The sequence below is a fragment of the Macaca fascicularis genome, chromosome 10, assembly GCF_037993035.2.
Source record: "Macaca fascicularis isolate 582-1 chromosome 10, T2T-MFA8v1.1".
Lineage (NCBI taxonomy): Eukaryota > Metazoa > Chordata > Mammalia > Primates > Cercopithecidae > Macaca > Macaca fascicularis.
The window spans coordinates 27867691-27895137 of record NC_088384.1 but is presented as its reverse complement, the minus strand read 5'-3'; the positions used below and the strand labels follow the sequence as shown (position 1 = coordinate 27895137).

The 27447-nt window shown below is 51.0% G+C and overlaps 1 protein-coding gene across 3 annotated transcripts in view; it reads left to right on the top strand.

The window, feature by feature from the left end:
- Positions 1-27017, top strand: part of LOC102131516 (immunoglobulin lambda-like polypeptide 1) — a 34161-nt gene extending 7144 nt beyond the window's left edge. Inside the window, exons 1-3 of one of the 3 annotated variants that reach the window (XM_005595347.4) lie at positions 22417-22753; positions 25091-25206; positions 26561-27017. In XM_005595347.4, coding sequence (XP_005595404.1) covers positions 22548-22753; positions 25091-25206; positions 26561-26880 — 642 coding nt within the window. In that variant the 5' untranslated portion in view covers positions 22417-22547 and the 3' untranslated portion in view covers positions 26881-27017. Of the gene's footprint in view, positions 1-22416; positions 22754-25090; positions 25207-26560 lie in introns of those variants that run through there. The other 2 variants (XM_005595348.4, XM_074004135.1) reach the window with 2 other exon arrangements.
- The last annotated feature ends 430 nt before the right edge of the window (positions 27018-27447 follow it).

Genomic DNA, 27447 nt, shown 5'->3' with positions numbered 1-27447 from the left:
CACTCCCAGGGTGACTCTGGGAAGGTCTGAGCCTCCTTGTCTTCCCAGTTAGAATGATCCGATGCCCCTGCTGCCATCAGACGTGGTAAGTTTCCTGAGGACTCTGCAAGAGGCGCTGTTCTGGAGGGTGGAGGCGAGACTAATTGTTCCTGCTCTCCTGGCCAGAGTGGGCACAGTGGATCCCGTCATGGAGAAGTTCCACACATCCATCACCTACGACCGGCACCTGTGGGAGGTGGATGTTCAAGGCAGCAGAGGCTACAGCAGGGGCCTGGAGAAGGCAGGGCTCCTCACCAAGGCCTAGATGGACCAGATACTCCATGGCCTAGACAAGGTTCTTGCCATGGCCCATGCTCCACCGGAGTCCCCCTCCCTGTGGCCCCAGGATCCCACCAAATCCCTGAGCAATTAGCACAGTGTTGCCTGTCTGTGGTTTCACATTGAACTAATCATATACTCAAGTGCTGTTTAACTGTGTGCCTTGATGGCCGCCTCGCTCCTTTAATGACCCTGTGGCCCACATGGCTCATGGGTAAAGGTGTGCTGGGCCCGAGATGCCCCCTCCCAGGGTGCACTTCCAGGACTCATCTCCTGGACAGGGACAGTCAGTCATCAGGGATAGGATGGGACCGGGGCAGGGGCTCTCGGCTGCTGATGCCTGCTCACCTGACCCCTGGCATTGCTGCTACCTGCTCTAGGTGGCTGAGGAGTGGGCCCAGGGCACCTTCAAACTCAGCCCCAATGATGCTGACATCCACACAGCCAACAAGCACCGCCTGAAGGTATGACCTCTGCAGCCCTGTAGGGAGACCCCCTGAAACTATTGCTATGGAATAAAAGATGAAATGCTCCTGATTATTGTAAATAGAAAATCGCACACAGGATTGTGTAAAGACAATGCCAGGTTGGACCGCCAGAATGAGCCAACAGCGTGTGATGTGCTTCCCCCTGCAGAGAGCCTATGAATGGATGTGCAGTCAGGGAAGTTTCACATCACCAAGATTCCTATCCCAGAAAAGCAGATGTTCATAGCTCCGGGAATGGAATGCGAACCTTGTTGAGAGCCTATAAATGGACGCATGGGGTGCGCCTGTCCATATGGATAAGGTAGGGCTATAAACGCCCTCATCTTGCCACGGCTCTTCTAGGCCTCTTTAGGGTTAAGGCATACTCCCTTCTGAGAATTTCTGGTCTAATGGGTTGTCTAGCTTCACGTCCTGTTTCTATGGATTGTTTGTAACCAATTTTTGCTGCAGCTGTTACTGCTGATTAATATCTTGCTAATCATAGGTTATGGAAAGACTGTGTTTCTGTTTTAAGGCTCTGTTAGAAATTACTGATGCACACACTACATTGTAAATTCTTATCTGTATACTGTACTTCTGCATACAGATGTTATGTTAAATAATTACTTCATCCCCATGTCACCATCTCACCTCATAATCAAACGACCCTAAATCCCTCACTAACCTACTTCTGCCCTCACTAAACTTAATAATAAATGCTGGTATATCCAGTGCATTGACAGCACTATGGGACCAGAGGTGGTGACCCCCCTGGACCCAGCTTTCACTATCTTGTGTCTATTATTTCTCGACCTGTCGATCCACCTGGGAACAAAGAGAGAGCCCCATTGCATTGCGGGCTGCTGGCCAGATCCGGCAATACAGCCCCACCACTTTCCTGGCCTTCCCTCACCACCTTGCCTGGGGCCGTGTTGAGCATTAGCGCCATCATTCTGTTTGCTTCGCCATTGGCAGACAGCAGGTGAGACCACAGGACATGGGCCAGGCGCAGTGGCTCATGCCTATAATCCTAGCACTTTGGGAGGCTGAGGTGGGAGGATCGCTTGAGGCCAGGAGTTTCAGACCTGACTGGGCAATAACAATGTGGTCCTGTAACTACAAAAAAAAAAAAAAAAAAAAAAGAACAAAAGGCCTCAACAAAGATGGTGAGAGATTTGGGCAGGACCTGGGGCCCTGGGGTAGGGAGGGAGGTTGGCAGGGTTGATGGGGAACCCTACCTTGCCTGGGCTGACCCCTCGGGATATAGACCGTGACCTTGGGCCTCCCTTCACCTCCAGGAGCTCACTGGTGAAACCGCAGGGAAGCCACACACGGGACGGAGCTGGAACAACCAGGTGCCTCTAGCCCTCCGCCCCCCTGCTCTGTGCTGTCCCAACCTTGGGGAGCCCATGGGGCAGTCAGCTCAGCAGTGGTCCTGGCTCCCCAGGGAAGCAACACGTCGGCCTCCCTGAGCACCACCTCCTCCTTGCACAGGTGGTCACGGACCTCAGGTTGTAGATGCGCAGACCTGCTTCACACTCTCAGGGCTCCTCTGGGAGCTCATCAGGACCGTGGTGGATCAGGCAGAGGTGTGAGTCCCCGAGGGATGCCCAGGGGGCAGAGAGAGGTGTGATGGCAACCTGAAGAGCAGACCTAGGTGGCAGGGGTGAACAGGGTAGGAGTGCCAGGCCCTGGGGGACAGGGACATCCCAGAATTCCAGGGTCGAGGCAAAGCAGCCAAGAGTGGGGCATTTCCTGCAGACCCCAATACTCCCATGGCAGTCTAGCTCAGCCAACAGGGAAAGCTCACCCTTCATGGGGCTGGGTGCGGGGGTTCATGCCTGTAATCCCAGTACTTTAGGAGGCCGAAGGGGGTGGGTCACGTGAGGTCAGGAGTTTCAGACCAGCCTGACCAACATGGTGAAACTCTATGTCTACTAAAAATATAAAAATTAGGCAGGTGTGGTGGTGGGCGCCTATAATCCCAGCTACTCGGGAGGCTGAGGCAGGACCAACTGCTTGAACCCAGGAGGCAGAGGTTGCAGTGAGCCGAGATCGCGCCACTGAACTCCAGCCTGGGCGATGGAACGAAACTCCATCTCAAAAAAATAAAAGGCAAGGGTGGGGGCACATGTTCTCAGGATCTCCTGAGGGCTGTGTCATGGGTCTTAGTCACTAAAAAATTAAACTAAAAATTAAAAAAAAATAAGCAAGGGACTTGAGTAGACATTTCTCCAAAGAAGATATATGTATTGGTTGAAACGTACATGAAAAGATACTGAATATCATGAATCATTTGGGAGCTGCAAATCAAAACCACAGTGACATGCCCCTTCACTCCCATTTGGATGACTGATATTAAAAACAAACGAAAAAAGAAAATGAAAAATAACAAGGCTTGGCAAGGATGTGGAGAAATGGGAACCACATTGTGCATTGCTGGTAGCAATATAAAATGGTGCAGCTACTGTGGAAAACAGTTTGGCAGTTCCTCAAAAAGCTAAATTACTAAGCAATTCAGTCATTCCACCCCTATATACATACTCAGGAGATCAGAAAGCAGGGACTCAGATACTTGCATGCCTGTGTCCGCAGCAGCATTATCTGTAATAGCCAAACGTTGGAAACAAGCTGACTGTGCGTCCGCAGATGAATGGATAAACAAAATGCAGGATCCACACAATGGACTCTTATTCAGCTGTAAAAAGGCATTAGGTTGGCCAGGCACGGTGGCTCACACCTGTAATCCCAACACTTTGGGAGGCCGAGGCAGGTAGATGGCTTGAGGCTAGGAGTTCGAGACCAGCCTGGCCAATATGGTGAATTTCCGTCTCTACTAAATACACAACAATTAGCTGGGCGTAGTGGCGCATGCCTTTAAACCCAGCTACTAGGAAGGCTGAGGCAGGAGAATCACTTGATCCCAGGAGACAGGTTGCAGTGAGCTGAGATCACACCACTGCACTCCAGCCTGGGTGACAAAGTGAGACTCGGTCTCAAAAAAAAAAAAAAAAAGTACATGATGAGACTGGCAGTCTTGCCATACCAGGTCACAAGGAAGCTCTCGAAGACGTCGATGGCTATGTCAAAAGGACTCAAGAGCTGCCTTTGAAGAGGCCCCCAGTAGCCCGAGGACAATTTGAGCTGCACTAGGAACAATACTTGCATGGATTGAATCCATTAGTCATTTTAATAATGAGACTTCAAATGAACAAACAAAACTAACCAATCACCTTTGGAGGATGATTAGAAGCCAATTTATGGCCAGGCACGGTGGCTCACGCCTGTAATCCTAGTACTTTGGGAGGCCAAGGCGGGCAGATTGCTGGAGTCCAGGAGTTGGAGACCAGCCTGGGCAACATGGCAAAACCCTGTCTCTACTAAAAATGCAAAAAATTAGCCAGCGTGGTGGCGCATGCCTGTAGTCCCAGCTACTCGGGAGGCTGAAGTGGGAGGATCAACTGGGTCAGGGAAGTCGAGGCTGCAGTGAGCTGTGATTGCAACACTGCACTCCAGCCTGGGCAACAAGAGTAAGACCCTGTCTCAAAAAAAGAGAAGCCAATTCCTTACCTTGAAAATAGGCAAAAAAAAAATGGGAAAGAATCTAAACATTGATCTTGCCTGCCCTATACGAACTTTATCTTGCAGCGTAAGTCGCAAAGACGCCTTACGTCCCTCCTGAGGAAAGATCACAGTACCACCTATAGCGTAGCCAAAGGGATCAAATGTGGATCTGACCGAGCTTACAGATCCAGCTGCTCACTTGCTGGAAAAACAGAAGACAGAGAACAAGTTGAACTGCAATGAAAGTAAACCATCAGCAAAATCCAGGACTCCAGAATTCTACAGGTCAAACTTTTGGGCTCTTCATCATGAAACTGTAAGAATAAAAAGGGATGAGGCTGAAGCAGAAGGATCACTTGAGGCCAGGGGTTCAAGACCAGTCTGGGCAACATAGCAAGATTCTGTCTCTACAAAAAATACTAAAATAAAATAAAGAAAAAAGAAAGGAATTGAGGGTGATCCTCTAGATAAAGAGTCTTTTTTTGTTTTGTTTTTTTTGAGATGGAGTCTTGCTTTGTCTCCTAGGCTGCAGGGCAATTGCAGGGCAATGGCCCAGTCTCGGCTCACTGCACCCTCCACCTCCCAGGTTCAAGCAATTGTCCCGTCTCAGCCTCCTGAGTAGCTGGGATTACAGGCATCTGCCCAGCTAAGTTTTGTATTTTTGTAGAGATGGGGTTTCACCATGTTGGCCAGGCTGGTCTTGAACTCCTGGCCTCAGGTGATTGGCCCGCCTCGGCCTCCCAAAGTTCTAGGATTACAGGCGTAAGCCACTGTGCCTGGCCAAAGAGTCTTAAAAGACATGTTAAAGTCAACAGAAGCACAAGAGAAAACTATCATGGTAAGGGATAGGAATAAAACTGTGAAGAAGTCAAAGAAGTGGTTTCTGCGAAGTCAGAATTGTGCGTACTTGAAGCAAGAGGAAGGTCATTGTATTTGAGACAGGACAAAAGGGAAGTTTCTGTAGTGGCTGGAAAAGAGTTCTTTTCTTTTTCTTTTTTGGAGATACAGTCATGTTCTGTTGCCCAGGCTGGAATGCAGTGGCGCCATCATAGCTCAGTGCAGCCTCAAACTCCTGGGCTCAAGCGATCCTCCCACCTCAGCCTCCCAAGTAGCTGGAACTACAGCTGCATGCCACCATACCCAGCTAATTGTTGGCATTTTTTTTTTTTCGTAGAGGCGGTATCCTGCTGTGTTGCTCAGGCTGCTCTCGAACTCCTGGCCTCAAGCAATCCTCCCACCTCAGCCTCCCAAAGTGCTGGGATTCTAGGTATAGGCCACCACAGCCAGTCTACTTCTTGACTTGAGTGGTGGTTACAATTATAAGCTCTCCTTACAATTCATACAGCTATGAATTATAATCAACACATTTTATTTATAATTCCCTCCTTAGGCCGGGTGCAGGGGCTCATGCCTGTAATCCTAACACTGACACAGGAGTCCAGGGGTTCAAGGCTGCAGATGAGCTATGATTGTGCCACTGCACTACAGCTGGAGGTGGCAGAGTGAGACCCTATCTCTAAAAAATAACAATAACAATGATAATAGTAATAATAATTATTATCTCCTTATAGTTCATGATTTTTTTTGTTTGTTTCATTTTTTGGTTTTTTTGAGATGGAGTCTTGCTCTGTTGCCCAGGCTTGAGTGCAGTGACCCTATCTCGGCTCACTGCAACCTCCACCTCCCGGGTTCAAGTGATTCTCCTGCCTCAGCCTCCTGAGTAGCTGGGATTACAGGTGCCTGCAACCAAGCCCAGCTAATTTCTGTATTTGTAGTAGAGACAGAGTTTTGCCATGTTGGCCAGGCTGGTCTTGAACTCCTGACATCAGGTGATGTGCGCACCTCAGCCTCCCAAAGTGCTGGGATTACAGGTGTGAGCCACCACGGCCTGGCCAGTTCTCATGCTTTTTTGGTGTGTGTTTTCTTTTTTTTTTTTTTTTTGTATCTGTGTTTATCATAAAATTAAAAAATTAAGTTTATTTCAAAACCAAATCCTCTAATTTTTTTTCCCCAGGAAATCCTGCAAGGGCATAAAACTGAAGTAAATGGATTGGATGGAACTGGAGTCAAGGGTGATTCCTGGATTTACATAACAGGGTAAGGCGAGAATCACAAAAACATCACAAGGCCATGTATAGCTTATAACAAATAACTAACAGTCTCCTGCAATGTATTGCAAGGTTACAGCACTTTGTAAGATGATGAGGATGACTTTCCAGAGAAGGCAGGATAGGAGCCAAACTTTTTTGTTGTTGTTGAGACGGAGCCTCGATCTGTCACCCAGGCTGGAGTGCAGTGGCACGATCTTGGCTCACTGCAACCTCTGCCTCCCGGGTTCAAGGGATTCTCCTGCCTCAGCCTCCTGAGTAGCTGAGACTGCAGGCACATGCCACCATAACCAGCTGATTTGTTTATTTTTGTAGAGATGAAGTTTGACCATGTCTCCCAGGCTGGTCTGGAACTTCTGGGTTCAAGTGATCCTCCCACCTTGGCCTCCCAAAGTGCTGGGATCACAGGCGTGAGCCACCTCACCCAGCCTTAACCATTTTTAAATGTACAGTCCAGTGATATTAAAGATACTTAAAATGTTGTAAGCCATCACTACCATCGATCTCCATAACTCTTTTCATCTCATAAAACAAAAATTATGTACCTATTCAACAATAACTTCCAATCCGCTCTCCACCCCTCCCCTGGAGACCACCATTTTGCTTTCTGTCTCTGTGATTTTGACTTTGCTAAGTACCTTGTATAAGTGGAATCATACGGTATTTTTTGTGTGTAACTGGCTTATTACATCTAGCGTAATATCCCTAAGGGTCATCCATATTGCAGTGTCTGAACTTTTTTTGCTTTTTAAGGCTAAATAATATTCCATGGTATGTATATGCCGCATTTGGCTTATCCATTTATCCATCGATGAACACGGATTGTTTGCTTATTGTGTGTGTGTGGGGGCGGTGGGGGTTGGAGACAGAGTCTCACTCTGTTGCCCAGGCTGGAGTGCAGTGGTGCAATCTCTGCTCACTGCAAACTCCACCTCCTGGGTTCAAGCGATTCTCCTGCCTCAGCTTCCCGAGTAGCTGGGATTACAGGCATGCAGCACCACGCTGGGCTAATTTTTGTTGTTGTTGTTGTTGTTGTTTTGATAGAGACAGAGTTTCACCATGTTGGCCAGGCTGGTCTCGAATTCCTGACCTCAAGTGATCCACCTGCCTCGGCCTCCCAGAGCGCTGGGATGACTGGTGTGAGTCACTGCGCCCAGTCTGTTTCCATGTTTTTCCTACCATGAATAATACCGCTGTGAACATGGTGTATAAATATCTTTTCAAGACCCTGCTTTCAATTATTTTGTGTACATAGTCTTCCCTCAGTATCCACAGGTGATTGGTTCTAGGACACACTGAGGATACCATAATCCACAGATACTCAAGTCCTTGATTTAAAATGAGGTGGTATTTGCATATAATCTGTGCACATCCTCTTGTATACTTTAAATCATCTCTAGATTCCTTATAATACGCAGTACAATGTAAATGCTGTATAAATAGTTGTTATACTGTATTGTTTAGGGAATAATGATAGAAAAGAAAGTGTGCACATGTTCAGAACAGACACAGACATCATAGGGCTAACTACAATTTCCATGTGCAGTTGGTGGAATTAACATGCAGAACCCATGGATACAGGCCGGGCACTGTGGCTCACGCCTGTAATCCCAGCACTTTGGGAGGCTGAGGTGGGCGGATCACCTGAGGTCAGGACAGCCTGTCCATCATGGTGAAACCCCATCTCTACTAAAAATACAAATTAGCCTGGCATGGTGGTGCACTTCTGTAATCCCAGCTATGCGGGAGGCTGAGGTACAAGAGTTTCTAGAACCCTGGAGGCAGAGGTTGCAGTGAGCCAAGATCCTGCAACTGCACTCCAGCCTGGGCAAAAAACAAGAACAACAACAACAACAAAACCGTTGGATACAGAGGGCCAGCTATATACAAAGATATGGAACTGCTACATCGTATAATAATTCTGTTTTTAATTTTTTGAGGAATTGCCACACTGTTCTTAGTAGCTGTGCCATTTTAAATTGCCAGTAACCGTGCACAAGGGTTCCAGTTTCTCCATATCCTCTCCAGCACTTGTTATTTCTGGGATCTTAGTTTGTTTTTAATAGGAACCAAAGGACACTTTTTTACGTGTGTAGAATTCGCAGTTGACAGGCTTGTTTTTTTTCCCCCAGCATGCTAAATCTATCACCCCACTCCCTTCTCGACTCCTTAGTTTCTGCTGAGAAATCAATTAACAATCTCACTGAGGAATGCTTGTACATGACAAGCACTCTTTTTTTTGTTGTTGTTTTTTAAGACGAAGTTTCACTGTTGCCCACGCTGGAGTGCAATGGTGACATGTCGGCTAACTGCAACCTCCGCCTCCTGGGTTCAAGCGATTCTCCTGCCTCAGCCTCCCGAGTAGCTGGGATTACAGGCACTTGCCACAACACCTGGCTAATTTTTTGTATTTTTTGTAGAGATGGGGTTTTGCCATGTTGACCATAAGTTTGCTCTTTTCTTTTTCTTTTTTTGAGATGGAGTCTTGCTCTGTTGCCCAGGCTGGAGTGCAATGGTGACACGTCGGCTAACTGCAACCTCCGCCTCCCGGGTTCAAGCGATTCTCCTGCCTCAGCCTCCAGAGTAGCTGGGATTACAGGCATGCACCACCATGCCTGGCTAATTTTTTTGTTTTTGTTTTTGTATTTTTTTGAGATGGAGTCTTGCTCTATCATCAGGCTGGAGTGCAGTGGCGCGATCTTGGCTCACTGCAACCTCTGCCTCCTGGGTTCAAGCAGTTCTCCTGCCTCAGCCTCCTAGGTAGCTGGGACTACAGGCGTGTGCCACCATGCCCAGCTGATTTTTATATTTTTAGTAGAGATGGGATTTCACCATATTTGCCAGGATGGTCTCGATCTCTTGACCTTGTGATCCGCCTGCCTCGGCCTCCCAAAGTGCAGGGATTACAGGCATGAGCCACCACTCCTGGCCTAATTTTGTATTTTTAATAGAGATGGGATTTCACTATGTTGGCCAGGCTGATCTCAAACTTCTGACCTCAGATGATCTGCCCACCTTGGCCTCCCAGAGTGCTGGGATTACAGGCATGAGCCAGGGCACCCGGCCTGTTTGCTCTTTTCTCTTTGCTCCTCAGACAAAGTAATTTCAAATGTACTTTCTTCAAGTTCGTTCATTCTCTCTTCTATCTGCTTGAACCTTCCATTGACTTCTACTGAATTTTTCAATTTAGTTGTATTTTTCAGCTGTAGAATTTTTGTTTGGGTTCTTTTTATATCTCTTTATTGATATTCTCATTTTGTTAATGTATAATTTTGCTGATTTCCTTTAGTTCTTTGTCCATGTTTTCCTTTAACTATTTGAGCATATTTAAGATGGTTTTGTTTTAAGGTCTTTGTCTAGCAAGTCTGATACCTGTGCTTCTTGAGGAATACTTTCTTTTTTTCCTTTTTTGAGATGGAGCATCACTCTGTTGCCAGGCTGGAGTGCAGTGATGTGATCGTGACTCGCTGCAACCTCCACCTCCTGGGTTCAAGCAATTCTCCTGCCTCAGCCTCCCTAGTAGCTGGGATTACAGGTGCTTGCCATCACGCCAGCTAATTTTGTGTGTGTGTGTGTATTTTTAATAGAGATGGGGTTTCACCATGTTGGCCAGGCTGATCTCAAACTCCTGACCTCAGGTGATCTGCCTGCCTCAGGCTCCCAAAGTGCTGGGATTATAGGTGTGAGCCACTGCACCTAGCTGGAAGTCTTATCTTAAAGCTTGAAGCCTCTGCTTTCTATCAGTGGCCCGCCCCAGAGGTGCCCAATATCAGCCTCTCGCTGCCCATCTTTTTTTCCCACTGTGCAGACTCGGCCCTGGAGGGTTGGGCTCTGCCCCTGAAGAGGCTGTGGAGCAGGCCTCCCAGTAGCACTTGCTGTGTGAACAAGTGACTTTCTCTCACCTGTTGTGCCTACTGATGGTGCTTCTCAGTCCTCTCTCTACTTCCTGTCTTTCCTCCCCTTAAACCTGGAATCAACCCCCTCACTTCTCTACCTTCTAATTCATGGAGCCCCCCAAATCCTGCTCCTCGATGTCACTGGATGCCACCTCCTCTCTGATTACTCTGCCTTACCTGAGGCTGCTGCCATCCCTCTGCTGGCCCAGTGCACAGCCTCCTGACCTGACTGCCCTTGTATTCGTTCTGCCTTTGGCAGCCAGAGTGCTTTCTACCGTGCTAGCCTGATGGGGTCATTCCCTTCTTCAAACACCCCCATTGAGTCCCATGTAAAACGAAGAGTCAAGGCTAGCCTGCAGGCCCTTCCTGATCTGGCTCCCATCTCTGGACCCTCCATGCTCCAGCCCCATTGAGTTCCTGTGCTCCCTAAACATGCCTTCCACTGGAGGGAAGGACGTCCTTTGGGAAACACCCCTCCCACAGCCACAGAAGGAGCCTGGGCTGGAGGTTTGGGGGAGTCCTGTTCCCATGTTAGTTACTCTAACATGGGAAGCAGAGGGCCTGCTCCCCCTCCACACCCCTCCCCAGCCTTGTGCTGTATTCTGGATGTCGGGTGCAGCTGAACCAGGGAAGAAGGCCAAATTTGGGGTCAGAGCCAGCCCTTTGGTTAGTGGAAAAGGAGACAATAGGGTCCAACCATAACCATTTTCTTCTTGCGTCTCACTGTTGTTTTCATGTCACCTTAACGCCTGGCGTATTTACGTGTTTCCTAAAAACAATGATTTCATAAGCACCCCAGCCGTGATTTTCCCTGAGCCCATGTGCTCCACAACCTAGCTCCTGACCAGGACCCCCCAGGCCTCAGATAGACCCTCACAATGGCTGAGGCACAACCTGCCCTTGGTTTCTTCCCTGTTTCATGGATGGGGTCAGCAGAAATTGTGAGGGAAGCTCAGTTCATAGAAGAGTGAAGCGGGAAGCTAGCGCTTGGCGTATTTCAAGATCTCAACAGGAGACCTTGTCATTTCACGTCCTCAGACAGCGAGAAGGCTGGCAGGAGCCCATGTCCTTATAGTCGGTGGAGAAAGGGGAGTCACAGGGAGGGAGAGGAAGAGACCTGACCCATCCAGCAAGAACAGGGCCTGGAAACAGTGCCCTCCTTGTCTGAAGCTCCAGTGCAGTCCTTGAGGGTGTAAGTGTGTGACCTGCAGCAAGAGGCCACCAGGGGGTGCTGTGAGACTGGCCCAGGCTGAGCTGGGGGAGGAGGACCCCATATCTCTGCTTGGGGCTCCGTGTCTTTTTCTTCCTTTTGCCTCAACCATTCTGCAGGCCTGAAGGCCAGACCTGTCTAGGGGATCCGCGTTCCAGCTGTGGGATGCCTATAGATGTAGAGGTGCTCCCAGATTCTTATACATCTCTGTAATTAGTGGAATAAATGGGCCATGAGTGAGAAAGGCTAGAGAAGGTTTGAGAAAGACAGTAGACAGCCTTAGGCCATCCACAGAGCAGAGCGTGCTCCGAGTGCAGGACACAGTCTTTTCAAGCAGATATGGAACAAAAGCGTACATATGCCAGGCTATAAAGAACGTGTCCCCTGCTGGGCCTGGTGGTTTCACGCCTGTAGTCCTAGCACTTTGGGAAGCCGAGGCGAGCGGATCACTTGAGGTCAGGAGTTCGAGACCAGCCGGCCAACATGGTGAAACTCCATCGCTCTCTCTCTCACTATATATATATATGTGTGTGTGTATATATATATAGATATATATATATATAGATATATATATATGAATGAAGCTAGGCATGGTGGTGCACACCTGTAATCCCAGCTACTTGGGAGGCTGAGGCGGGTGAATCACTTGAACCTGGGAGGCAGAGGTTGCAGTGAGCTGAGATCGTGCCACTGCACTCCCGCCTGGGTGACAGAACGAGACTCCGTCTCAAAAAAAGAAAAAAGAATGTGTCCCCAAATATCAAAGGGCTGGCTGGGTGCAGTGGCTCACATCTGTAATTCCAGCACTTTGGGAGGCCAAGGCAGGCAGATCACTTTGAGCTCAGGAGTTTGAGACCAGCCTAGGCAACATGGCAAAAACCCCATCCTACTAAAAGTACAAAAATTAGCCACGTGTGGTGGTGCACACCTGTAATCCCAGCTACTTGTGAGGCTAAGGCAGGAGAATTGGTTGAACCCAAGAAATGGAGATTGCAGTGTGCTGAGATCACACCACTGCACTTCAGCCTGGGTGGCTGAGCAACAGTCTGTCTCAAAAAAAAAAAAAAGTGCTGAAATACAGGTTATGCTTTTGTAGTACAATGCAACGATGCTAGAAATCATCACTAAAATGCAACCAGAAAGCCATTATATGGCATTACTTCACCCCTAGCCAGGATTCATGGCTCTGGAAATCAACAAACAGAAGGTGCTTCCCATCCACACAGCTCTGGGCTCTGCTGTTTTAGAGGCTTTAATTCCCAAGACAGGAAACCTTCTACCAATTCCACAAGAGGCTGCCCCCCGGCCACTGTGGGCTCCTTATGCCAGAGAACAATAGACATACGGGGATCGAGCCAAACTCTCAGGGTATCGGGGCACTGCTACACAGAGAGGGATGAGGGGAGGATATCTCTGGGTCACTGAAAGCCTCGGGGTCCCTTCATGTCCTGCGGTAACATTTTCTGCAAACTACAGCCATGTGATTCAGGCAGGAGCGCGAATGGCCCAGACCCTCAGGAATAAAGGTTTGAGTCACCCCGCCAAACAGGTAACAGCAAGGTATCTGCTGAGGGCACAGAGAATACACATGGGTAGTGGAAACAGTCAGCACCAGCTGCGGCCATGTGAGAGTGATAGAAAGGAGGACTCTCATAGTGAGGATGTTTCTTCTTTGTTTGGATATGACTGTATTTGCATTTATCCTAACACTAGTAACACTTTCTTTCTTCCCCTCATTTCCCTGTGATTAATACATCGTATGTTAATAAATGACCTACTTTTAAAATTTTTATTATATATGAACATTTATATATTTTTTATTTTATACACACACACACACACACACACAGATATATACACACACACATACATACATACTTTTTTTTTTTTTAATGAGACAGTGTTGCTCTGTCGCCCAGGCTGGAGTGCACTGGCACCATCATAGCTCACTGCATCTTCGAGCTTCTGGGCTCAGGTGATTCTTCCACCTCAACCTCCCAAGTAGCTGGGACTACAGGTGTAGGCCACCATGCCTGGCTCATTTTTGTATTTTTTGTAGAGACAAAGTTTCACCATGTTGCCCAGGCTGGTCTTGAACTCCTGGGCTCAAGAGATCTGCCCACCTTGGTCTCCCAACGTGCTGGGATTATAGGCCTGAGCCACCTTGCCTGGCTGGTAATCTATTTTGATATCTAAGTTACAGAATATCAAAGGTGTGTGTGTGGCGTGGTGTGTGTGTGTGTGTGTGTGTGTGTATGTGTGTGTGTGAGTCAGCTGGGAGAATAATAAACGTCACCTGAAGATGGATGGAGTGATCTGTAGACCTGAGTCCTTCTGTGGGAGGGTTAGCCTGTTTGAGTTATATGAGTGTAGTTGCATCATGTTCGTCAAAAGCATGGTGTTGCTATTGGCTTTATTTGGAGGTTAATCTGGTTAGAGGAAGTGTGCAGAAATGCCACAGTGACAAAGGTGGGCTGGAGTGGTTTTGCCCTGTGTTTACCTGGCTAAACCAGGACTAAGTTTCCCACAGTCCCCTTCTCCATATGATCTGGGGCCGGAATTGGCTAAAAAAAATTGTGAGATACCTGGGTGGCAGAAAGGAAGCGACAGCCATCACTCATTACAGCCTGCTCGCTTGGAGGCCATAAGGCAGATGCAGAGGTGCTGGGCCTGCCCAGGACCAGAGTGAGGGGAGCAGGCACCTGTGTGAGTACAGGGTCAGCACCTGAGACTCAGCACCCTCTTAAATGGTGGCCCTAGGCACCTGCTGGGCACACAGTAGGGCCCCTGCCTGGAAGCTCTCTTTGTTCTCAGGAGGAGGGCAGCTCAGGTGCGACCCGCAAGAAGGAAGAGATTCTGAATAGACTTCTCTGCTGTGGGCTGAACCCTCCTACTGAGCGCCTTCCCAACTTGTTACAGAAAACCAGAGCTGGGGCTGGGCGCGGTGGCTCACGCCTGTAATCCCAGCACTTTGGGAAGCCAAGGCAGGTGGATCACCTGAGGCCAGGAGTTCGGGACCAGCCTGGCCAACATGGCAAAACTCCGTCTCTACTAAAAATACAAAAAAAATTAGCCAGGTGTGGCCATGGGTACTTGTGATCCCAGCTACTTGGGAAGCTGAGGCGGGAGAATTGCTTGAACCTGGGAGGCGGAGGTTGCAGTGAGCCGAGATTGCGCCGCTGCACTCCAGCTTGGGTGACAGAGCAGGACTCTGTCTCAAAAAATAAAAAAAATAAATAAAATAAAATAAAATAAAATAAATAAAATAAAATAGAAAACCACAGCTGGACAGTAGCAAATGGGTCAAAACAGATTTTATCAGGAACTACTGCAGTGGGGAAGAGGCCTCGGTATGAGACGGGTTCCATGCAAATACAGCATGGGCAAGTGGGGATTTATAGCCCTGGAGTAGGGTTGGGGGAGTGAGTGGAAAACGGCTGAGAGGAAGGATCTCAGGGCTAAGGTGGGGTTCTGGCTAAACCGACCTCCCAGAATTTCTCAGAAGGCAGGCCAGGGTGATCAGACATCACCTGGGAGACTGGAAATTTGATCAGATAGGGAAGGTGATCAGATGTTGAGGGTAGGTGACTATGGCTAAACCCACTTAGCAGGAATCTTGCTAAAACTGGGCAGTGCAGACGCAATTAAGGTGGGCACTGAAGCTCAAGGTCAAAGCCAGATGAGAAGGCTTAGAGGGGCCTAACTCCAGTTTATTCAAGGAGAGAGTCTTTGTCACACTGCATGCACGGTGGGGAGACCCCTGGGTTTCTGTGAGCCCTGACATCAGAGGCCGTGGGCCTGGTTCCCGCTGCACCTTCCAGGGTTCTGCCGAATGTGTCCCGTTGCTGGATTGCTAGTTGGTTCTCAGATTGTCCGTGGCCTGGATGGTGGGGAGGGGAGGGTGGTGGTCAGCTGCCTGTCCTAGGCCTGAGGCCTTCACCACTCCCTCCCTGTGCCCCAGGGAAGGCAGTCAGACCCGGGCCCTGGTCCTGGTCATCAGGGATGGGCCCCTCTGCCGGGAAGATGGAGAAGTCCTGTCTGTGTCCCCTCGGATTTCGGTCTGATAAGGCTTCCCATGAGTAAATCCACATGGGGGGAAAGGGCAGGGAGAAACCCACAGAAATGGAAGCAGGGCTCTGGGATCGGGTGACCCTAGGTGCCCCACGCCAAGATTCCCAGGTATGCCAGACAGTAACTCCCTCCTTGTCTGAGGCCATTTGAGTTAGGTTTCTGGGACCCACAGCATGGCTCTCTGACATGGTCTGTAACAGACAGTCTGTGCAAGCATGCGGGGAGGGGCACCCAGCAATGCTATCCCAGCCCCAGATACTGCACAGAAAAGGCCTAGAAATCCCATCATAGAGATGCGACTGAACTGCTGGAAATGCAAGGAGAACAGACACGACTCTTGCACAATAAGTCTTGTAAGTCTTTTGGAGAAGAGCTCCTGGGTATAGGAATGGTGGGGTAGGATAGAGAATGGCTGTGAAAGTAAACAGATGGAAAAAGATAACCATGAAATTCCTACTCAAAAGAAAACTGGTGTGGTTCTATAGATATCAGACAAAAGCAACTTTAAGGTAAAAGGTATCATCTGGAATAAATAGGGATATTTTATGGTAATAAAAGTTCTATTTTGGCTGGATGCGGTGGCTCATGTCTGTAATCCCAGCACTTTGGGAGGCCAAGGCGAGTGGATCACCTGAGGTCAGGAGTTCAAGAACAGCCTGGCCAACATGGTGAAACCCTGTCTCTACTAAAAATACAATAATTAGCCAGGCATGGTGGTGTGCACCTGTAATCCTAGCTACTCTGGAGGCTGAGGCAGGAGAATGGCTTGAACCCGGGAGGAGGAGGTTGCAGTGAGCTGAGATTGTGCCATTGCACTCCAGCCTGGGCAACAAGAGTAAAACAAAACAAAACAAAACAAAACAAAACAAAAAAAACCTCATCAGGGAGCATCAGGGAGGTCATGGTGTTTTTTGGTTTTCTTTTGAAACAGGGTCTCACTTTGTTGCCCAGGCTGGAGTGCAGTGGTGTGATCACAGTTCATTGCGGCCTAGACCTCCTGGGCTCAGATGATCCTCACACCTCAGCCTCCCAAGTAGCTGGGACTACAGGTGCAAGCCACCATGCCCAGCTAGTTTTTAATTTTTTTGTAGAGATGGCGTTTCACCATGTTCCCCAGGCTGGTTTCAAACTCTTGGGCTCAAGCGATCCTTCTGCCTTGGCCTCCCAAAGTGATAGGATGACAGGTGTAAGCCACCAGCCAGACCAGCAGTTTTAAATTTGTATACATCTAATAATGTAGCCTCAAAAAAATATGAAACCAAAAACTGCTGAGCTACAGGGACAAATTCACAGTCCCTGAGGGAGATGATTCCTTCTCAGCAGACAAAACAAACAAACCCTAAAAAGCAAAAATAAATAGAAGGTTGAAAGACAATGATGAGTACCTAATGGACTTGTATACAGAGCACGGCATTCAAGGGCTGCAGAGCACATGTTCTCTTCAAAGACAAAAACAGGCAAGAATCATTGACAAAAAGTAACTATATATTGAGTTTTAAACAAGTCTCCATAAGGCAAATTTCAAAGAATTGAAATTATTGAGAGTATGTACCCTAAACACATACAGTTGAACTAGAAATCAATAACAAAGATATGGCTGGGCACACAGTGACTCATCCCTGCAATCCCAGAACTTTAGGAGGCCAAAGCAAGAGGATCATTTGAAGCCAGAAGTTTGAGTCCATCCTGGGCAACATAGTGAGACCCTGTCTTTATAAAAATAAAAAAGAAAGTAGCTGGGTCGTGGTGGCATGTGCCTGTAGTCCCAGTTAGTTACTCAGGAGGCTGAGGCAGGAGGATCACTTGAGCCTAGGAGTCGCAGACAGCAGTGAGCCATGATCACACTACTGCACTCCAGCCTGGGTGAGAGTGAGATTGTCTCAAAAAAAAAAAAAAAAAAAAAAACCCACAAAATATCCCCCAAAACCAAATATGTAACTAGAACATCCTCACGTATTTGGAAATTAAGAAATATGCCACTAGGTGGGCATGGTGGCTCACGCCTGTAATTCCACACTTCAGGAGGCCAAGTCAGGAGGATCACTTGGGTTCAGGAGCTTGAGACCAGCCTGAGCAACATAGCAAGACCCTCTCTCTTAACAAAACATTTACACAATTTAGCCAGGTGTGGGAGCATGTGCCTCTAGTTCTGGCTACTTGGGAGGCTGAAGTGGGAAGATCGCTTGAGCCTAAGAGTTGGAGGCTGCAGTCAGCTCTGATTGCACCACCACACTCCAGCCTGGGCAACAGAGCAAGACCCTGTCTCAACAAAAAGACTGTTGTTTAATTTTCACAGAATTGTGAAATGTAAAATTTAAATGTTAATCCTACCCACAAAATAATGCCACAGAAACATCAGAATAATGTTTGACCAAATATCCGGCACTGTGGCCCTGCCAAGTCGACACATAAAATTAAACATCACCCTGGCCATAAATAATGGTAGCTACATCATCATCCTCGTGTCCAAGGAAACCTCAAGCTTTGAAGAATATTTTGAAGCTGCCAAAATAGCAGAGACCACTTCCAGTGACCCTGAGAACCTGAGAGTTTCTAGAACCTTCACTTCTGGGTTCTGGGGAAAGTGGTCCTGTATGTCCTCTGGAGACAGCCTGGGAGACAGGGATCCTTGGTGGTGCAGGCGGAGTCTCTGAGGCCTGGGGCAGAGAGAGTGGGCAGGGGACTGACCAGCAGGAGGCCAGAATGAGGGACACCCACGAACACGGGAGCAGGGCGGAGGTGACCAGATGGGGCACTCACCTGTGCTCTGAGGGAGGAGAGCCAGGCGGGACCCAGAGGGCTCTGCGGAGGCACCAGGGACCCTAAAAAGAGAGGGCACTGAGCAGAACAGCAGGACCCAGCCTCCTCTGTCCAGGCCTGGACACATCTCAGTCCAGGAAGGGGTGAGATAAGCCTGGGTGGTCAGAGCTGCAGCTGCACCTGCTGGAGAGGCCCGGCTCAGCCCAGCCCTGCAGGGTCCCCAGGATCCAGCCAAACCCAGATTTCCCACCACAGAAAGATGTGGTCTGAGGCTGCCTCTGTTTAGAGGCCATGGCAGGTGCAGGGTCAGGCAGGGCCTGAAAGGGAGTGGCTGGGGACACTATATTTAAAAACAGTTCCTTCCTCTCCCAAGACCTGGGGCTGTCCTTGGGGGAACCACAGTTTCTGAGTTCCAGGCAATGATGAGTGTCACACTCAAGGGGGGGTGGTGCTGGGGAGGGAGCAGCTTCAGCCCAGATCCCCAGGGCAGGTGCTGCTCCAGCCCTGAAGGTGAGAGGAGCCAGGGTCAGGGGCAGCAGTGGACCAAGCCTCTCAACAGGGGAGAAGCTGCACTGGATTGAGGCCTCCCAGGGGCTTCCCCTGTACCTGCATCAATGTTTCTTAGGGTGTCCACATCCCATTACTGCTCAGCACCTTGCCTGTCTCCCCGAGGATTGGGAGCTGTCTGGGATGCAGCCTTTGGCGCTTAGGGGACTCTCAGTGTTTGTGGGACACTGGGATCTGAGCATCAGTCCATGGAGCCTGAGCTCACTATGGCTCTAGTGATCTCCATGAGATAACATGAAGTCTTCTGTTCGTCTGTCTGTCTGTCTCTTGTAGCATCCCACAACCATGGCTGGCAGATGCCAAGGGGATGTGTGAGATGGCCCAGCTCCAGGACAGGCATGTGGCACCCATGAAACTCAACTGGAGGGAAGTTGGGGAGAGCCTCACAGCGCTGGACAAGCCATCGGATGGCACTGCCCCAGGGACACACCCGGTGGCCGGGACCGGGATATGGAGGACCTAAGGCAAAGGGTGGCTTAAAACGTGACAGCGGATCTGCCGCTGGGGAAATGCAAGAGGGGATTTGACAGCTGGGCCAGATGTTCCAGGACAGCAGTTTCCAAAAGATTTTCCATCCAAACTTCCAGCAAGAAGTAGATCTTCCACTGTAACCCAGAGCATATCTGCGCATTCAGGTAACTGAAGCAACATTCCGGGAACCGTCACCATCCCTCCCGTGGAACAGCTTGCTCTCCAGCTGGAGTCAGCTCTAGGCGGCCTCACTTTAACAAAAGGTTAGCTGCAGCCATTGGAATGAATTTCACACCCTCTATGAGCTGCAGTGCAAAATTCAAATAGTGGCAGTTGAAGCTCAGTATCATCAAGGATTCATTTACTTTATGATGGTTAACAACATTTTCCAAGCCACACTAACTGGGCCAGCTGATAATAATAATAATGATAATCGGCCAGGCATGATGGCTCACGCCTGTAATCCCCGCTCTTTGGGAGGCTGAGGTGGGCTGATCGCCTGAGATCAGGAGTTCGGGACCAGCCTGGTCAACATGGTGAAACCCCGTCTCTATTAGAAACACGAAAATGTAGCATGATGGCGGGCACCTGTAGACCAGCTACCTGGGAGGCCGAAGCAGGAGAATTGCTCAAACTCAGGAGGCAGAGTCCTCAGTGAGGTGAGATAGCGCCATTGCACTCCAACCTGGGCAGCAGAGTGAAATTCCATCTCAGAGAAAAAAAAAAAGATAATACTAATAAGCCCCTGAAGGTATTATACATGCAGCACTTTCCAGTTTAAAAAGCACTTTCAAAGGACAAGTAGAGTATGGTCCCACCCATAGGAGGTACCCAGGGTAGCCAAATAGAGAGACGGGAACTAGCATGGTGGGTGCCAGGGGCTGGGGGAGGGAGAAATGGGAAGTTAGTGTTGAATGGGGACAGAATTTGAGTTTTGCAAGATGGAAAAGATCTAGATGTGCCATTACACTCCAGCCTGCGCAACAGAGTGAGACTCCGTGTCAAAAAACAGAAAAAGCCATGCCACTTGCGGTGGCTTACGCCTGTAAACCCTGCACTTTGGGAGGCCGAGGCAGGCGTATCATGAGGTCAGGAGTTTGAGACCAGCCTGACCAACATGCTGAAACCCCGTCTCTATTAAAAATACAAAAAATTAGCTGGCATGGTGGTGGGCATCTGTAATCCCAGCTACTTAGGAGGCTGAGACAGGATAATCACTTGAACCAAGGAGGAAGAGATTGCCATGAGCTAAGATTGCCCCACTGCACTCCAGCCTGGGCAACAGAGCAAGACTTCCAAAAAAAAAAAAAAATCTAGAGATGGATGGTGGTGATAGTTGCACGACATTATGAATGTAGTTAATGCCACTGAACTGTGCACTTAAAAATGGTCAAGATGGGCCAGGCGCGGTGGCTCACACCTGTGATCCCAGCATTTGGGAGGCCCAGGCGGGCGGATCATGAGGTCAGGAGATCGAGACCAGCCTGGCCAACATGGTGAAACCCCATCTCTACTAAAAATACAAAAATTAGCTGGACTTGGTGGTGCATGCCTGTAATCCCAGCTACTCGGGAGGCTGAGGCAGGAGAATTGCTTGAACCAGGGAGTCAGAGGTTTCAGTGAGCTGAGATCGTGCCACACTGCACTCCAGCCTGGCGACAGAGCAAGACTCAAAAAAACAAAAAAAGGTCAAGATGATAAATTTTAGGTCGTGTGTATATTACTACTTCTTTACAAATGAAGAAAACAACACTTTGACATGCATTATCTCCCAACACCAACCTCAGCCCGGCCCTGAAAAGCGAGCAGAGCCGGCAGCATTTCCAGCCCCACCTCTGGAGGAGAGGAACCTGAGACTCCTGGGTGACCAGAGGCGTCTCTGGCAGCACCAGCAAAAGAGCCTGGCCCTGGCCGCCCAGCACAGGTGCTCAGTCCCTCCTCACTGCCCCTGCTCCCCCCACCACCAAAGCACAGGGTCCCGAGATGTTGGGAGAGGGTCGGGGATGCCGGGCTGGGAGAGGACCCGGGGGCCTGTCAGAAGCCATGACATGACGCGCTCACCGCCCGGGAGGAAGCCACTGGCCTCTGAGTGAAATCTGTGAGAATGAACTCTGGAGATGTATCGTACAACATGGTGACTACAGTTAATAAATGTATACTGGAAAATTGCTAAGATTAGATCTTCTGTGTTCTCACTACAAAAGCATAAGCATGTGAGGAGATGGACGTGTGAGTCAGCTTGATTTAATCATTTTACAGTGTGGCAAAGCATCACATTGTAGGTGGTCAATATATACAGTTTTGTCAATTACACCTTCAGGAAGCTGGGGTGGGGAGTGTGTGTGTGTGTCTGTGTGTCTCTGTGTCTGTGTGTCTGTGTGATGTGAGGTCTGTGAGGCGCTGAACGTGGTACATTAAACAGCATTTTCGTTCTTACCTCATGATTCCTGGACTTGAACCGTTGAGTGGCTTCTGGCTAACCCCAAACCTGTTTCCTCCTCTCTAACCACACCTCCCTCCAGGGCTGGTTGGAGGAGCCTCAGCCCAGCCCCCTGAGCTCAAGCCCTGGGGGACTCCTGCTGGGCGGCTCTCTGGACCCCAGTGAGATGCTCCACAGACCCAGGGCGCCCTGGGGGAAGGAGGGAAGTCAGGCGCATCACCTCCTGGGACCAGCCCCGAGGGGACTCAAACCCATCCAGGGTGCAGGTTCCTCCAAAGGAAAGCCCCAGGGGAGGGTCTTGGGGGGCCATGGTGCAGCCCACCTCCCTGTGTGACCTCAGCCCTTGCCGACCCTCTGCCTGTGGTGGGAGGTCCCCGAACAAAGCACCCAGGGCCCCAGGGGCAAGGCCAAGCTGACAGGTGTGGGAGGCAGTTGAGCCCTGCATCCTGACCACAGCAGGGCAGTTGGCAGATGTGCCTCCGGGACAGAACCCCAGGGGTGACGGCCATGGACGCTGGAAGGGGCCTGGCTGGGGGCAGGGACCAGAGGATGAGGATGGGGCCACATGGACTGGGGTGCCCTGGGACAGCTGCTGCCAGCGAGAGACCGGGGCACCACTCTCCAGGGAGCCCACGCTGCAAGTCAGGCCACAAGGGCCTCCGACCCTGAGGGCGGATGAGGCCAGGGACAGGCCAGCCGGGCCGTGAGGCCCCTGGTGAGCCAGGCCCCAACCTCAGGCAGCGCTGGCCCCTGCTGCTGCTGGGTCTGGCGCTGGTAACCCATGGCCTGGTGCACCCAACGGCTGCACCGCAGAGCAGAGCCCTGGGCCCTGGAGCCCCTGGAGGAAGCAGCCGGTCCAGCCTGAGGAGCCGGTGGGGCAGGTAAGGGGTGAGAGATTCCTGGGGATGTGGGGGTCTGGCGGCAGAGGCGGGAAAGGATGACCAAGGGGAGACAAGCCAGAGGGGGGAGGAGGAAGGTTAATCCCTGGAGGGGAGCCAGAGACACACTGACTTTAACTGAAGTGTTAATATTTTTCCATCATGGATTTGTTTGAATTAATTTTTATTGCTTAATGTCATATTAAAATATTATTTATCTTGATTCCTGAGATTTTTGCCCCCACCCCTTACATTTGGCCCCAAGGTCAATGTCTCCCTTACCTCCCCCTAGTACTTGGGGTAGGGCAGGACCGGAGGCAGGGGCAGGACGTCCACAGGGTGGTGGCCACTATCCCTGAAGGGTGCCCAGGCCTCCCCCTCCTCCCCCTCCTCCTTCTCCTCTTCTCCCTCCTCCTCCTCCCCCTTTCCCCTGGCCTATGTCGCCTGTCCACTCCCACCCTCACTGGGCAGGGGCCACTCCCTGGAGCTCCAGCTGATGTGTGAGGGGCGTTTCCTGGAGTCCCTGGGTCACTAGACCTCAGCCAGCATCGCCTCCTGAAACCAGCCCCTAGGAGACCCAAGCTTATCCACGGTGCAGGTGCCTCCAAAGAAGAAGCCCAGGAGAGGGTCTAGGGAGGCCACAACTCCCTGTGTGACCTCAGCCCTCGCCACCACTCTGCATGTGGTGGGAGGTCCCCGGACAAAGCACCAAGCATCTGGGTCCATTTATGACTATTTGGGACACAACAGCCTGGTCATCGCTGGTGCACGTTGTACCCACAGGCGATCATGTTGTACCCACAGGCGATCACGTACCCACAGGCGATCATCATTTCAGGGGCAGAACCTCCCTCTTGCTGGCCCCATAGGCAGGTCCCGCTGTGATTCCAGCACTTTGGGAGGCTGAGGTGGGTGGATCACTTGAGGTCAGGAGTTCGAGACCAGTCTGGCCAACATGGTGAAACTGTTTCTATAAAAAATAGAAAAGTTAGCTGGGTGTGGTGGTGCACGCCTGTAGTCCCAGCTACTTGGGAGGCTGAGGCATGAGAATCGTTTGAAACCAGGAACTCAGGAGGCGGAGGTTGCAGTGGGCCAAGATCACGCCACTGCACTCCAGCCTGGGCAACATAGCAAGACTCTGTCTCAAAAGAAAAAAAAAAAAAGACTGTCTAGATGCAGTAGCTAAGTACACAAAAGCCATTTCAGTGTGGGAGGCGAGGTGACTGAGTCCAGGGACTCCAGGTTTCTGGCTGAGGGGTTGAGACCACCCATGGTCATTGTGATGAGATGAAGATGGAAAATGAGCTGGGCTGGGGGAAGGTGGTCATCTCCTCTGGATGTGATTAGTTTTAGACTCCTGTTGGGTAGCTCACTGGACATGGTCAGTTGAGTTGGCAATTGAGGTGGAGCTGAAGGTTTGAAGCTGGGATAGGCTCCAGCCTCGCCATGTGGGCAATAGTGGGGGAGTCAGCAGCCAGGCACGGGCCATGGAGAAACAGATGTCAGGGGAAGAGGAAAGAGGAGTCAGACCCCAAGGGGAAAAGAGTCACTGGAAAGAGGGGCCAGCCCCGTGTCACATCCAGCAGAGACACCAGGTACAGCAGAAGGACCTTGGACATGACCATGAGGAGGGCCTTGTTGGCCATGACCTGGGAGAGATGGAGGTGAGAGCCTGGGGGACCACACCAGGTCCCCAGCACACAACACAGTGCCTGGTAGACAGGATGGATCTATGGATGGATCTATGGACAAGTAGATGGGTGGATGAACTGTTAGATGACAGATAGATGCAAAGACAGATGAATAAATGGACAGATGCATAGATGGACAGGTGGATGGACAGATGGATGGATGGACAGATGGAATGAATGATCAGAAAAGTCTCCATGAACAAAGTGAGACTGAGCTGCATCTCCATGGATAGATATAAAAGCAGAGGACTCTCCTCTTGAGTCAAGAATGACCCAGTGTCCTGGTCCAGGGAGGAAGTCAGCCTGGCTTGACTGGCGACACTTGTGGCGGACTTCAGAGGCCCTTGAAAAGAGGCCAAGTGAGGTTGGGCAGGTCTGAGCCAGCTCAGGACTCCTGAGCCACACCGCACAGCTGCCTGAGGGGATGCGTCACTCAGAGAGTTGCTGGGACCCACTGGGCCAGCGTTGCCATCAGCACCAACAGCTTCAGAGACTGGGACACAGGCTGGGGTGACTCCAAGGCTGTGGGTGACACCTGCCTCAGAGAAGGGACAGGCACAGAGACACTACTGGGATACTGGCCACCCCCCTGCCCTGTGCCTAGGTCACAGCCTACACACTGCAGCCCTGTGCCCCTCACACCCAGCAGGTTCCTGCTCCAGCACGGCTCCTGGACTGGCCCCAGGTGCTGGCCCCGGGAGTTTCAGTCCAGGCATAATTCACTGAGGCATGTGTTTGGCAGCGGGACCCAGCTCACTGTTTTAGGTATGTGGCTCTCACAACCTTTCCCAGCCTGTCCCACCCTCTCCTATCTTTGGAAATCTGTTTTCTCTCTCTGGGGCTTCTTCCCCTCTGCCCTCCCAGCCTTAAGCACTGACCCCTACCTTTCTCCCTGGGGCCTGGACGAGGTGCATTAGTCTCGGGGTAACCGGCAGGAAGGGCCCCCACAGTGGGAGCAGCCACCTTCAGGTTCCAACAGCGGGACACAGCCTGGTCCCAGGCCCCGGGCTGGGATTGGGCAGGGTCAGGGCTCCTCCCCTCTCCCAGGGCAGATGTCTCAGTGAGGGACAGAGGCCGGTAGAGACAGTCCCCGGGACCCCGGGGTCTAGGCTGAGGGCTAGGTGCCCATCCAGCCTGGGAGGGCCACACGGGGGCCTGGGGACACAGGGGTCACCTCGAGGGGAGGCCAATGGAGGGCACAGAGAGGGCTCTGGGTCTAGGCTGCAGCTCTGTGGCCTGTGCTGGGTCATGAGGACATGGGGACACAAAGAGATGGGTGAGACTGGGTGAGGTCCCAGAGCCCAGCCCTCCCAGGACAGTTACCAGAAAGGAGAGGGTCTCTTAGGGCAGAGATGTGTCTGTCTCTGGAGCCCCGTCACCTCTGGGCCCGGTGTCTCTCTGTTCACAGGTGGACCTCCCACCTTCATTTGAGGAGGGCACTTTAGACTCAGGAGGTGACTAGCGGGGAGTAAACGGGGGTGCACATAACTCCACGGCCACCAGGTGAATCAGAGGCTGCTGGGGTAGGCATGGGGGCTGCGGTCCCCCGAAATCTGGGGAAGCAGCTCCAAGAACCCGGCCGATGTAAAGGGTCCTGTGGTCGGGCTGGTGGGGACAGGGGTGATGGCAGAGCCCCAGGGTTTGTCTGGGTGGAGCCCCTGCTTCACCAGGAGAACTGAGTGGGCCAGGCTGGGGCACAGCCTGGTGTCCCAGGGGATGGGAAGCTCCAGGCCATACCAGGTTTGGGCCTCCCCACACCCTGCCAGGATGGTTTTGTGTGCTGTGGGGGAGACCCCTAAATTCCAAACACAGACTCCAGAAACCAGGAAGGAGGGAGTGCAGCCTGCCCTGGGTACACACGGGGAAACTGAGGCTGCAGAGGAAATGACTGGGCCAGGACGCCTGGGAAAGGTGACTTGGGAAGGCCCCTAGGAAGGTGCAGGGCTGTCTGCTCTCCAGAGGGCTCCAGTGGAAAGGAGGGAATGAAGAGGGAAGGAGAGGCCCTGGGTGGACCAGACAACCACACCATGAACCCTCCCAGAGACTTTAGACAGAGAGAGGCGCTCCACAACACCCCACTCTCCCTCTGCCGTCTCTCACCCCTCCTCTGTCCACACAGGTCAGCCCAAGGCCACCCCCTCGGTCACTCTGTTCCCGCCGTCCTCTGAGGAGCTCCAAGCCAACAAGGCCACGCTGGTGTGTCTCATGAGTGACTTCTATCCGGGAATCTTGACGGTGACCTGGAAGGCAGATGGTACCCCCATCACCCAGGGCATGGAGATGACCATGCCCTCCAAACAAAGCAACAACAAGTACGCGGCCAGCAGCTACCTGAGCCTGACTCCCGAGCAGTGGAGGTCCCGCAGAAGCTACAGCTGCCAGGTCACGCATGAAGGGAGCACCGTGGAGAAGACAGTGACCCATGCACAATGTTCATAGGTTCCCAACCCTCACCCCACCCACAGGGGCCTGGAGCTGCAGAATCCCAGGGGAGGGATCTCTCTGCATCCCAAGCCATCCAGCCCTTCTCCCTGTACCCAGTAAACTCTCAATAAATATCCTTCGTCAACCAGAAATCCTGCTCCCTCTCTTCTTTTCTTATCTCTCATACAATTTGGTGCGTCTCCTGGGTTCTCAGTGTGGCGTTGGGGGAATCCTGGCACCAGTGGGAAAATAGCCTGGAGGGGAGGATCACAATCTCCTAGGCGTGTCCCCTGGGGAAATAGGCCAGGATAGGAGGAGTCGGCTCACTGAACACCGGTCCCTCCATTCTCTCCCTCCTCCCCTTCCTTCTTGCAGCTCAACCCCCGACTTGCTGCCTACTTTCTGGAGGGAGGTATTTCTGGCTGAGTCTCCAGATACACCCTCTGTCACTGTTCTGTTCTGGATCCTCTACCCAGCCACGGCCTGTCTTTCCTCAGCCTGGAAATCCTACTCTAGGACTGGAGTCCCTCTACTTCTGGCCCTGTCCCCTGGAATGCCCTCCTTCCTCTCTGCCCAACTCCC